General features: G+C 37.6%; 1 protein-coding gene across 1 annotated transcript in view; it reads left to right on the top strand.

The window, feature by feature from the left end:
• The window catches only part of LOC128520910 (glutamate receptor ionotropic, NMDA 2D), an 88,519-nt gene that overhangs the window by 44,579 nt on the left and 29,487 nt on the right, over positions 1-14,453 (top strand). The window contains exons 7-8 of the mRNA XM_053495356.1: positions 1,212-1,417; positions 6,438-6,606. Coding sequence (XP_053351331.1) covers positions 1,212-1,417; positions 6,438-6,606 — 375 coding nt within the window. The remainder of the gene's footprint in view (positions 1-1,211; positions 1,418-6,437; positions 6,607-14,453) is intronic.

The following is a 14,453-nucleotide window of genomic DNA, read 5'->3' as shown; positions in this document are numbered from 1 at the left end:
ACTTTCATTTCATAAAATGTTCATTTCACTGCCTAATGATGTTTTATTATTACTCGCTTTTATTTGTATTCATTTGGGTTGGACAGTTTTTTTTTTAAATGCAGTATATATGAACTGATTCGATTGTCTGATTTGGTTGTATTTTGATCTTTTTTGTATGCAAGTTTGCTTTTAAATAGGGTTTACATTAAGATAATTAGCTTTTTTTTTGGTGGGGGGGGCAACTATTTAAATGCCTTTATAAAGCGAATGATTTCTACAGGGAGACATGTAGGATAATCATACTGTGACATTTGTCTGCTATGCAAATATAACAGTGTAATTATTATCTAATTAAAACGAACTATACCAAATGGGTAAAATATATCTGAGCCTCAGTAGGAGCCCCGTGGGACAAGCAAACCAATCCATAAAGACACATTGATGGCTGGTGTCTGTTTTCCATTCACAGAGATATGTGTGTGTGTGTGTGTTCTTTGTTTTGACCATTAAGTTGTTCATAATCGGAATGAATAAAGCAAACTTAGTATGGAGAGGTTCATTAGTTTGTAGAAACAGTGAGGGTAACTCGTACAAACGCTGTTATCTTGAGTAATTGTTACCAGATTGCAATCACATGGTAGGCGAATCGAAAGTGCCGTGTCACTTTATTTTGTCTTCACAAGCAAATGGGAAGGCCTTAATAGCACACTTAGTAAATAAAGAGCTCAAGTGTCTCCGTGACCTTTTCCTCACAGCGAAAAGCTCCATCTTGCTCCTCGGTGAAAAGACCCATGCTGCTTTAGCACCAAAGGTCCAAGACTCTCAATGAGAGAAGTATGGAGGAGGCAGGGAGTCATTTTTCACTGCCTCCACACGCTCTGCAGGCTTCCCAACACAGAGCAGAGTCATTCTCCTCCATCAACCTGCCTCAATGACACGCCAAAACGAGGCAGTTCTCGTAAAGTGAGCTTTAATGGGCTGGGGTTGACCTCTGACGTTCAGATGAAAGAAATTCATAGTGAATAAAGAGAGTATTCTAGTCTAGAGCAGGTATTTTCGACTTCATTCAAACAGTAAGCACTTTGTTTCCAGACAAGGAGAAATAAATCTAGAGTTTTGCTACCTTTTAGCTGTTTGGGTTTGTCCCGCAGGAAAAAGCATGAAGCAATTTTGTACTCGTTACCAGCTGGTCTTTGACCTCGCCTTGTGTTCTGTGTGTGTGGCCTCAGGTAGGATGGTGGGAGAATGGCGTGCTACGTTTGCGATACCCGGCCTGGTCTCGGTACGGCCCTTTCCTCCAGCCTCCCGATGACGCACAGCACCTGAGAGTCGTCACCCTGGAAGAAAGGCCCTTCGTCATAGTGGAGCTGGCCGACCCTGCTTCAGGAACCTGCATCAGGGATTCTGTACCCTGCCGACGACCTCTCAATGCCACGTCAGTATAACACCCAGCATAATACTCTCTACCCAAAGCACACCTCACTTAATCCAGGACTGTTTGATTATTTTAAACTTAAAGCTATACATTCATACTTTGCATGGAGTTAAATATGTGAAATATCTAAATAGCCAAATAATTAACAATTCAAGTTTCATGATAATAAAAAGTAGTTTTGTTCCACATATAAAATAAGATGCATTAATATTTCTGTGCCTCAAAAATGAGTAAATTGGTTCAATAATATGTAGTGCACAACCATCTGCGTAATATTTTTTTTGGAAAATCTGCTATCTTTATTTGTGGCTTAATGCATCACATGGCACATGTTTGAACCTTCTGGATGCATTTCTCCCCCCTACATCACCGTGCAAAAAATCAGACTTTGAATGTGTTTATTCTCATCCGTTCTGCATCAGCCAGACAGTGTGTTCCCATGTTAGTCTGACCCATGAAAAATAACACCAAAAATAAAAATAATAATAATGATAATCTCAGCCTTGACATGGCTTTTTGGTTGGTGGTATGTTGGAGATGTTTGCTGTACCTTTGATTAATTATACTAATATTCTGCTAGAGTTTAATAAATAGTGGTTAGCACTGTTGCCTTACACCTGCAGGCTTGGAGGGTTGAATCCCACCTCCCGTCCTGTGTGTGGAGTTGTACATGCTTGGTTGGTTCCCTCTGGGTACTCTGGTTCCTTCCCACAGTCCAAAGACATGCACAGTATGTTGTGTGGTGTTTCCAAATCACCGGGCGAGTGTACAAGCGTTATACCCAATGATGGCTATTTCTTCAAGTTTGCCTTAAATGAAAATTAAGGTGCATATACACAAATCGATACAAACTGATTGCAATACATATTAACATAAAGTGATTACAATACAAATTGACATACAGATGACTCCTGCAAAGTGACAGTTCAGAGTTCACGTCCTTAGTCGTTTGTGTATTTTTCCTTAAAACCTAGCTAATGATTATTCACAGAAACCCCTCAATTTTGCGGAAACCGCGAATATCCTCCTCAATTTTTTATGCCTTTTTTTTCGTGGCAATAAAAAACGTATATAAACCCTTTTCATGCATTTTAACATTAAATTATTAAGAACAATATCATTTACTAATTTTGTAATATTTTGTAAATTACTTAATAAAATTTTAAATACTTATTTAAAAATTTACTAATTTAAAAAATTATTAACATTAATGTAAATTCGGCTAAATTTTCTTATAAAATATATAATTTTTTTTCGTACTGTAGAGAGAACACGAAAGCAACCTTAGAGGAAAACGCAGCTTGGGATGATGAATTATTACTGTGTTTAGGGTAGATACCAAAGAAAACGGGCTTGCATGAATTACAGTACATATTCAGTAGGGGTAACATTGGTATTTTACATTATAGCACTGCAGGAGACACAGCAGTACAGTGCTTTACAGGATACGGGTTTACCTTTACATTCTTTTTTTACGAGTAATGTATTAAGCTGAGTTAGAAATTAAATTAAAGTATTTTGGGTGCTTGAGTGCTAGGTTACAATGCAAGTAATCGAGACCAAATTCAACAACCATCGTTCTGTGCAACAATGTATTCCAAATTTCAGCTGAGACTCTTATGAAGCTTCTGCAGTCCTACTGAACTAAACTAACTTAGTGTTTTTCAGAGTCTGTGGTCTATTCTATAAAACACAAATCATAGAGGAAGGGCTTGATAGCCAGTAGTGCTGCATGAATAATAATAAAATAAATAAATAAATAAATAAATAAAAATGCAACAGCTGACAGTTGGCTGATGTCAGCACAGTGAAAAAAATATTCATGAATTGAATTGCAAGAGTCTGTGTGAGAAGTGTGCAAAAATAATCCACTGAACATGTGCCGTGTGTTGTGTGTCAACATCTTAGTTTCATTTATTTGTAGATCTCATTTTATTCTTATGGAACCCAGGGTATGCGACACAAAAATGCTCCAATTATAAATTTGTGCACCTAAAACACAATGTTCCTGCAAAACCTAACTTCCAATATTCAAACTTTTAATAGTCTATCAGTATTCATTGCCCTGGATCTAATATAATTGTTTCCAGTAAATAAGAACTATTTTTGATTGGGTTGTGAGGGGGGGGAGCTATTTTGCTGTGGTTGTTGTACCTGTAAATCTCTGCTTCGCTAAGAGCCCTGAATATCTTAGCTCACTCTGAGCGGCGCTTTAAAGCCTTCTTAATGGGATTGTGGGCTCCTGAATGCATCCGCATTATTATTCACCATTGCTATCCATCGGAAACAGGTCTTGAAGCTGGAGCTTAGGGTTGGCTTTAGCCATGGACAAAACATGAGTGAATGAAAGGCGAAGGAACACGGGGTCTGTGCTTTAAAATAATTTCGTGTGTTTGTACAAGACTTAGAATGCGGCATTCTGAATAGGCTTATGGGTTTGAAAATACATTTGAATGATACTAGATAGGATTCTTGAGAATTTCGGGTTTCGTGGTTGCTACAGACAGGAATATGTCAGATTGATCTTAAATAGCAAATAAAAAAAAATAGCAGAGTGATAGCAGAGTGGCTAAGCTTCTGTTCTGAAAATGGATGCTTCAAGTCCTGTCACTACCGCCAAGCTATGACTGCTACATTCTGGCAGTATGTTCTCCCTTACTTGTAATTTACATCTAATATAAGTGTCTGGAGAAAGAATACGAGTGGATGTAAATAGAAACTGAAAAAGTTTTAGAAAAGTTCCAGGATAAAAATACGTCAACACCAGGAACTCTTCTATTCTATTCTATTCTATTCTATTCTATTCTATTCTATTCTATTCAAGTATCACTTAACAGCTTTACAACAGAATCAAGTGGTTGCAGAAATCAGTGCCATGACAAAGTGAAAAGAAAGATCAGTCTCTTACGGAGCCTCTACAGTCTACAAAGCTCTGATTTCTATTATGGACAGGTTATTATTGTGATGGAACAAATTATTATCTTGTGCATACATATACTGTACATATGCATACATATTTGTCTTCTAACCACAACACAAATAATTCGCTGAAATAAATGCCTTCATGTTTCAAATAAACTTTGATAAAAAAGTGTCTGTGTAAATGCAGACCCAGGTGCTGGCACGCAAAAGCTTAGCAAGTCTTTTAACATTTTCACAAATATATCTTGTTTCCACAAACTTGCAAAAAAACGTGCACCATTTGGGAGTTTAGGGTCTCTGTAAGCAGTGTTGCCAACTTTGTCACTAGATTTTTCTAATTTTACGATGAGACCCCTCTACTGACTCGTTTAGCTACTTTCTCTAGGGCAGAGTCAGCATGACTGCGCATGACGGTGCAGTCTTAGCTGCTGTACATGTGAAAGGCCCTCTCTCTTTTAGCCGCGTGTTCAGCAGTGTGTCCAGCCTAACTACTGCATGCATGCATGCGCACCCCAGAGCTGCCCATGAGCAATCACAAATCTCTGTTTGCTTAGGGAGCTTCTTTTTCATTTTTCTTCACTGTATTTTGATTTGTTTATTTTGTTTCACGTGCATCAAACATAACATAAAACAATTTTAAAAAGTCGAATTTTACAACAATTTTCAATTAATTCTTAAATCTTCTATACTGCTTATGAGGTGCAAGTCTAACCACTACCACTCCATGCACATCAGACCCTCGAACCTGGATCACGGTGCCAACCATTATGTATTAAAATTTTACAATAATAATCATAATAATAAGACTTGCTTGTTATATCATTAATTCTATGTAATATATAATTATTTGATCCAATCAAAAAGCTAATAATTTTAAAGCTTTTAAATAATTTCTATCTTTTTCCTACATATGTATTTTATATTAAAGGTTGAAGGCAATATTGCTGAACAATATAGATTAGATTGAATAGGTTGAACACATTTCTTTCGCTAATAGCAACTGTTTGTTTCGATTGTACCATTATGGCGCCCCCTAGCTTCAGCTGCATATATGCAGGAATGACCTGATATTGGTTGTTGTGTTCACACCAGATTTTCTGTCTGCTACTAGTTGCTACACAGGTTCTGTAATCTCTTCTTTTTTCACTTTGTCATGATATAGTCTTATTTCTATAACTTCTTCATTTTGTTAAAAAGCTGATCAGTGCGTCTTCGAGGTCAGAGAATCGTTTACCATAAATGAGATTCATCCCTCGGCTATTCATTGTAGAAACTCCAGTACCAACTTTTAAATAACACTAGCAAACCCTTTCCCTTACAGGGAACTTACAAATGGATAATGGATTTTTTTTTTTCTTTTAAGAGCTGCCACTTCTCCACCATCAGAACAGAATAAGATCTCCTTCTTACACCATTTGTCACCTTTCTTTCAATTCCCTCCCATTCTATCTGCCTCTTACTGACTTTGTTAGGTAAGGCCCAGATGGGGCTGTAAGAGTCCAGAGGGTACCTTCACTGCTACCATTTTCCCATCGATCTGTCGCTCTCGTTCTCTCTCTCGTTTTTTTTTTTTTCCGTGTGTTTGCCTTATGGCTATCTCTACACACTCTCACTCATCATGTAGCCTGTCAATCTATTTGAGTGCTTGAGGTATTAATGTGTCTCATGTGAATACTGCCTTATTGCAGGCACACTGACCTAGTGTGTGTGTGTGTGTGTGTGTGTGTCCTTGTAAGTGAGTGAACCAGACTTGCTTATGCATGATTTTTGCCACTCACTGCTTAATGCTTTTTCATCTCATTATCCTCACCTTCTACTCGCGTCCCACTCCATCAGACTTCAACTTTAAGCCCTCTCTCTCTCTCTCTCTCTCTCTCTCTCTCATTTTCTTACAGCCTTTGTCTCCTACTTTTTCATCCTTCGTTTTTCTTGTTCCGCCTCTCGGTTCTTGGCACAGAAATAATTATTACTGGTACGTTTTGTGGACTCCTGCAGTACAGTTGAATAATACATCCTGCTTCCTCTCTTCTTTTCCCACATTTCATCTTTGTCTCTGTGTGTGTGTCTGTGTGTGTGTCTTTTTTCCCTGTGGTTACAGGGCTCATCAGGAAGGGGTAGCTCCTGTGAAACAGTGCTGCAAGGGCTTTTGCATCGATATCCTCAAGCGTTTAGCCAAGATTGTAGGCTTCACTTATGACCTCTATCTGGTCACCAACGGAAAGCATGGGAAGAAGATTGACGGCGTGTGGAACGGCATGGTGGGGGAGGTAAGGCACCAGATGGTCCTTTAGTACTTTCCTTTGGAGACATTGTGTTTTTTTTTTTTTTTACATTCACCCTGACTGATGTTCTTTTCGCTGATGAAAGAGTGTCTAATATAAAACCTTAGAATACTCTACAATAGTGTAGTGATGGTACAGGTACACTGTAAGCTGGAAACCTACGATAACTCTCAATGTACCTATGTATGATGTAATGTCACAAAAATGTCATGCCCTGCTACCTCTCTTGAAATTGGCTGTGGTGAGTTTAAAATACAAAACATACATTTTTTTTTTTAAAGATTATCAGACGAAAAAAAAATCATGAAAAGACATGAAGGCATAAACATCATAAAAAGTATTTGCTAAAAACCCTGTACAGCTGGCACATCATGAAAATATACTATCCAGAAGAGAAAGTGCTTAACACCATGGATTTCATGACAGCAGAAGTACTGTACTGTTACCCAACATTACCTTTGATCGTTCTGTTTAAGGTGTATTTTGGTGATAAAGAAAATAACAGAAAGCCTGTTTAACGCAAATGTCAGTGACTTGAGTCACCTCAAGGTTGATCACGAAGAAATATATCTAAAGAAACATGTGACGCCTTGTCTGAAGTGATTATGTATATATGTATATATATATATATATATATATATATATATATGAGAGCTCAAAATGTTCGATGGTTAAGTTTGTTGAAGGTCTTCCAGATCTCTTGTGGTCTTCCAGTGACGTTTTTCCGCTCTTGAAGTGTCCGTGCCCTTTAAAACACCTCAAAACGACTCATTGCAGCATCGCCGTAAACTTGCAGAATTATGTCAGACGTCTCTGTAGTAGATTTGTCCAGCGGTTTGCTCTAACTTGTCCATGATGAAATAGCAGACACGGTAACGCACGTGGTCAGAACAGCACCAGTTGCACAGCTCCCGATGTACACAGGACCATGTCTTTTGACACGCTGACTTATGAAGGTCGGTGCTCCCTGTGACTGTGCGTGCAGCCTTGTGCTGCCATCTGTTAGCCTGTTTCAAAACTAGTGTGAACTTTTTGATACCACCCCATAATAGCTAACTTCTGGTGTTGAATCCTAAATAGCATAAAATGGAAAGCTAGTGTGCTATGTAGGGTGTTAAATCCTTTCTGTGTTTCACGCACTAAGTACTGCCTGTGAGAGTGGACTAGAAAGGATTTGGGATCCAGCCTTGTGTTCACAGCTACAGTAGTTGGCTGGGAAACACAATACAGACGGTTCAGAGGCAATTTGGAGCAACTTAGAAGCAGATATTAATTGTTTCATCTGTTGTTTAAAATGAAGTTTTTGCTGAACGTGCTTCCGTGTATGCGGGTGTTTGAATGGCGATCAGACCCTATGAGAGGTCTGTAATTCTAAATGTATAATCTCAGAATATGTGATTACATAAATTCGATTCCTTGGATAGCTGAGTGGCACTATAATAACATAGATCACTATCATTATAATGATAATGTGCTTAAAAAAAGTTAATAAAATGATATCTGTTCGGCTATGCAGACTTTATGTTTAGAGTTTCTGAACATAAGGTAGAATTATTAACCAATCATTGCCATCTAGAACTACTAAGTAATTTGTAGTTGATTATGTTCTGATCAAAAGCTCATCCGGAATTACAAACTACAGCAGGTTTCCAACAATTACAATTTATTTATTAATGTACAATGCATTATACTTGTTATCTATTTATAGTTATATTTAAAGTTGTGGAACATCTGAAAAACAGGTTTGTTTCTTTTTATAAAAAGACATTTTTGTTGCCGCTCTCATTTTAGTTTAAAATGGCAAAAAAAAAAGAAAAAAAAAAAAGAAAATGGAGCTTCTTATGTACTGTATAATATGCTTAAGAATGTTTGACTGAATAATAAGTTTTAGCGGTTATAACCTAAATGTTTCTTTGTTCTACAAATGTAAAACATTTGTAAACATGTTGATGAAAACATTCGAAATATAAATGCAATGAAGGTAAAAATTAACTTAATCCCTGTTATCCTAGAAGTTAGAGTCGTCATTTTTTTTCTCCTCATTTGAATGTAATAAATAAGGAGGCAATTTAATAACCTTTCATTGCATCACATTTTCAATATTTTTATCTATTTGTTTTTTATGTTTTATAGAAATCCAAGTACCGTGTCTCTCGCTGTTGTCTGTAGATAGTCACTGTGCTGCTTATGCAGTGTGTAAAAGTTTTAGGGCCCTGAGACTGAAACCCTCGCACTGCCTGATCGAGTCGATGTGCGCGTTTGCGAATCGTGTGTTTGCGGATGTGGGTGGGTGATGCTCTGACTTGTTGTGTGTAACATAGGAAGCTGTGAAGTGTTTAATGCCTGGATTCTCAGCCTGTCACTCCGAAACTGCCACTGAAACACTGTGTCCTCCTTTTAACACGCCACGCAGAAGTGTGAACGATGGCTAACACACACATCCGCGCACATACGCACACGCGACTCATTTTTGAACACTTTCGGGACTCTGTCTTGGCTTTGCCTACACTTGTTGCGCGCGTGCGAGGCGGACGTAGACGGCTGTTGTTTTGAGAGAGAAACCCTGCTGCGGTGCTCACACCCCCAAGGGAGGCCTGCTCAAGATGGTTGCTAAGGAATCAGAGCCTTATTTTCCATTTCCTCTGTCACTTTATCTATTCTTCTATTTTTTTTCTTTCGCTCTCCCTCTCGGCCTATCTCATTTTCTCACATTCTTCTCACACCTTTGTTTTCCATCCAATTTAACTGCTGTTTATCTTTTCTTTCACTCCCTTAATTTCCCTCTGGCTCTTAATAACAGTCACACTATTGCTTCATCACTCTTTCTGCCTCTGTTGTGTCTTTGTTGTCAGCAAGTCAGCTCCTCTTTGTGCTGGGTTAAAGGTTATTTTTCTTTACCCAGTGCATATGTATGGGCATGTGTGTATTGGAACAGTTTCCCCTGGGCATGAAGGCTTATGCATACATTTGTATCTGTGTCTCTGCATGTACATCGATGACTTGATGACTTGTCGTCGTTGATGTCCATCTTTACGTTTGCATGTAATCTGAGATTGTACACTAGGGGGCAGTGTCATGTGAACCAAACCAATTATATATATATATATATATATATATATATATATATACACACACACATTATATATAAGTTAAACCAGTGTGAAAGCGTTTCTGAGGTTCTTTACTAAGAGAAGATTGGAAGCAAAAAAGAAAGTAAAGTGTGTGACCATACAGGCTAGTTAATTTGGCTGACTTTTACAATGACATTGGTTGATATAAATGCATTATATATTCTTATGCCATTGTATCATGACTGTAGTTTTCTATAAATAAATTGCGGTGGGAAGAAAATAGTTTTTGTTCACGTTATAACATTTAAAGCTGTCTGATGCAAGTCAGAATGGTTATTAAAGACAAGGCCTATGAAGCTAATGGAGTGAGTAGCCCTACACTGATATTTTTTCAGAAAGCGGGCTGTACTATAATGTCGGCCAAAACGCAGTATTGGTTGCAACATGGAAGTGCGATATATGTAAAAATCTAAAAATCTAAAATCTAAAAATTTCAAGTTGCTAACTTCAGCCGTTTTGGAGAGATGATTTTAAATGTGCCTCAAAAGTGGCATTTTTCAGTGATATACTGTCTCACTTCAAACAATCATAATTTTAAATGTAAATAATTCATGTTGCTTAAATAGTTTTTTGGTAAAAGCTTACAAAGCAAAAAAAAATCTGTAGTGTCCAAATCCATGTCAAATTCATGTTGCAATATCATAACGATTTTGCATTTTAGAATAAATTTTTGAGACACTTTTTAGCACCAATACAATATTTTGACTGTGTACATTTACTAGACTACACAATAAACAAGAGAGTGCAGGGACATTAGACATGAAGTGCTGGATAAAATAATCGAAAAATCGAAAAATGATCCTTACGAAAACCCAGAAAAAAAAAGGTCACAACATTTGGTCATACAGTATTTTCGGGCACATTTCTGACTGCTAACCAATCATCGGTTCCTTGTTGGCCACACAGAAGTATAGAAATGTGCAACACAGTTATCATTTTGGAGAACAGCATGTGACGCTGTCTCTGCATCTTTGTGCCTCATTCATACACATAAAACCCCTTTTTGCATTATAAAACACAGACATGAAAGGGTGCTTTAACACAGAAGTATAAATCGACCCTGAGACCTCGTATTTCACACCACGGATGTACTGCATGTGCAGTCTACCCTTCACTCTCAGAAATGATTAAAGAGGTGAGATCTCCTCCCTCTGACATTCTAGTTTTTTCATAGTGTTTAAATAAATAAATAATAATAATAAAAAATCCATCCTATGGTAGTGCATGTCGCTTTATATACAGTGTTGCACATAAATTATAAAAACTATTGCTTTCTCATAATCATCCATTAACCCTTTCTAATCCTGACTTATCTATTCAACAGAAACTATGGATATTTAGTAACTACAGTAAATAAAATAAAATTGTGTGTAGTTTTAAAAAAGGAGATAGTTTCCACATGTTGGGAGCTTAGCAGGCTAAATTTGCATGACTTAAATGAATAAAATGATTACATATCTAAACCATTGTTATGCAACAGTGAGCAAAGGAAAAAAATATATTTTAACCAATGATGTCATTACATTTTACACCCCCTATTGGAAAATTGCTGGCCACACATGTCTACCCGACATGTGGCAGAACATTCTGTGCTCGTATCGGCCTTACCAGCCACCTGCGGACACATCATGGACAGCCCTCATCCTGCTAGATGTCAAGGTCTTCATCGCATACGATGGACGAAGAAACATACTGTACACCTCCTCAATATCATTCTAAATCTAAATCATTCTAATGTCTAATTCATTCTAATTTCCATTTTATATTTTTGTTTCTAACTTTTTTGGTGTCATGATTATTGATATATTAATTACACATCCTGTTTTGGGCAGCATGCAGGTGTAGCAGGTAGCATTGCCTGTGGGGAGTTTCAGATGCTTACTCTGGGTTTGGAGTCTCCAGTTTCTGTCCACCTACTAAAAAAGCCAATATGTGGATTTTTTTTTTTTTATTCAAATGCGTGGATTTGCATGGTGGTTCATTTAAGGTGTATTCCAACCTATCGTCTGGTGTTCTCAGTAAAGGCTCCAGTTCTACAGTGAAGTGTCGAACAGTGTCTACAGTTTGTTATATAATAAAATGAATATTATAGGAGATCATGATTATTTTAGGCTGGTTTACAGTAGGTTTTGTGAAAAACATTGCATCAATTTAACACTGGATTGTTATAGCTGTAGTTAGTTTATTGCATTCATATTGTTTTCACAGTTATGCAAGTATATTTGTAATCTTTCTTGCTATAGACGATGAATGAATGAGTGAGTAGGTATTCACTATACAGTTCAACTTCATGACTACTGTTGGTACGTACATAGAATTCATTTGATAAAATGACATTGTGATAAGATTAAAAGAATGACCTTAACATAATGTTTCAAATACAATATCTAAACAACAGAATATCGACATTTAACCGTAGCATCTATCTTTGCAAACTCATGGCCTCTTAAGATTATAACAGAGTTTAGATAAGACCTGGATGAGCACAACACATTCCCTCTCACACTGTGTGTATCTCATGTGTGTTAAACACAAAGCGTTTACAAGTTGCTTAAGTTAAAATAAGCCTTTATTTGTCACATGTCAATTACAGGACAGTGAAATTTCTTTTAAAATCCTTTTCATATCCCACGTTGTTAGAAAGTTAGAGTCAGAGAGCAGAGTCAGCCGCGAGGTGTGGTTAAGGGGTTAAGATACAGTAGGTCCTTGCTCAAGGGCCCAACAGGTGAGGCAGAGTCTTGAACCACTGAACATTTAAATCAGTAACCCACAGCCTTAGGATACTGAGCTACCACTGCCCCAGTTAAGTGTTGTAAACGTATGTTTAATTTTACTTTTGTGAAATATTACCTTGATGTGTATTCAAAAACTTGCAATACCACTGCTAGTAATAGCAGCAGCCAAGGGCAAAGGGAAAGTTGAGTGAAACATTTTTATATTATACAATATAATGGTGGAAAAACTGATATTAACCACAATTTAAGGATGCTGCTTTCATACATTACGCTATCCCATATGACTTGCTAAGTATCTGCAATACCGTACTGCATTAGTTTGCACAATGTCCAAACTAATATAATAATGTCCAGTATTACGGTCGGCTCTTTAGTGTTAAGCAGCACAAATCTGTATGTTCCTGACATGAGCATTTTAAATGTGTATTTCAGTTAAAAAATAAAAATACACACTATCAATGAATTTTGTGTTTTGAATTTTAAGTCCTGTTTGCAGCATTGTGTTGGTCATTTGTTCAGTGTTATCCCAATGTCAGATATCTAGCTATGATAAGTAAAAACAATAAAAAAGCAATGTACAAAAGGCCAGTTTATGGCTTATACCTAGACTGCTAATGGTCCTTTTCATAATGGGGTGTACCTGGTCAGGGATGTAAGTGGTACCAAGCAGAACATTTCCCAGAGCATCACTCTGCCTTTGCTGACTTGTCTTTTCCCATAGTCGATCCTGGTGCCATCTCTTCCCCAGGTATGTGATGCAGTGCCCAACTGCCCTCGCTCAAGTGCCCAACAATGGCCCAAAACAACCCGTGCAACACCCTGGCCCGAAAACATGGTTGTTCTTCTTCTTCCATTGCTCCATGGTCCAGTTCTTATGTTCCTGTGGACATTGTGGGCACTTTTGTCAGTAGACAGGGTTAACATGGGCACTCTGACTGTTCTGTGGGTACGCAGACCCATACACAGCAAGCTGTTTGCAGTGCACTGTGTATTTTAACCAATTTCTTTCATAAGGATCATTAGCGTTCTCAGCAATTTCCTGCTACAGTATCAATTCTGCGGGATCGGATCAGACAGGGTAGCCTTTGCTTCCATGGGAATCAATGACCTTTGGGAGCCCATGGCCCTGTCACCAGTTCACAAACTGTTCTTCATTAAATGCAACCATTTTGAAAAGACTTACCACTGTATACTGGAAACATCATACAGTACAACACCTGCCGTGTTGGACATGTTCTGACAATTTGGAACTTGTTAAAGTTGCTTGTGTCCTTACACTTGCTCATTTTGTTCTGCTTCTAACACCTCAACTTTGAGAACTGACTGTCCACTTGTTGCACACAGATCCATCCAGCACAACTACAAAGGCTTTTCTGAAACTCCTAATGCATGTGATTTAAGGTTCCTACTCACTTTCATTTTATCTTGTTAAACACAATTTCTTTATGGTACACACATAGTACTCCAGCTGTAAAGATCAAAGAATTTAAAACCTGAAAGCATACACTAAGAAATGTGATAGATGAGACCAAGGTTTTTTTGTTTTTTTTTAATTTGTGAAGACTTTTTTCAGTACCATGATTTGAAATATGCAGGAAATGCTGTGTGTAAATTTTGTACCAGCTGTTTCCTGACACTTGAGGGTCGGCACCTAATGGGTACTGCCATATGTGTTAGATTAAGACGAGACCAAACTCCACCTGAAGAGTCTGTGTTTAAAAAATGAGGTTCTAAGCACACCAGTGAACTAAAGCACAAAGGTTGGTTGCAATTTTATGTCTAATAGACTTAAGTAATTCCCACTTTGCTAGTACAATACAGTATATATTCACAGTATTACAAATAATCTGTGGTTAATTCGGTAGCATTTCATTGTGGGATTGATTTTACTAGTTGTGTTTCCTCACAAATTTAGTTGTGTGCATTTTTCCTGCTCTCCTTGTAGCCAGTCTCTGATCCACAGAGG

The sequence above is a fragment of the Clarias gariepinus genome, chromosome 4 (genome assembly GCF_024256425.1).
Source record: "Clarias gariepinus isolate MV-2021 ecotype Netherlands chromosome 4, CGAR_prim_01v2, whole genome shotgun sequence".
NCBI lineage: Eukaryota > Metazoa > Chordata > Actinopteri > Siluriformes > Clariidae > Clarias > Clarias gariepinus.
This window is presented reverse-complemented; position numbering and strand designations above follow the sequence as displayed.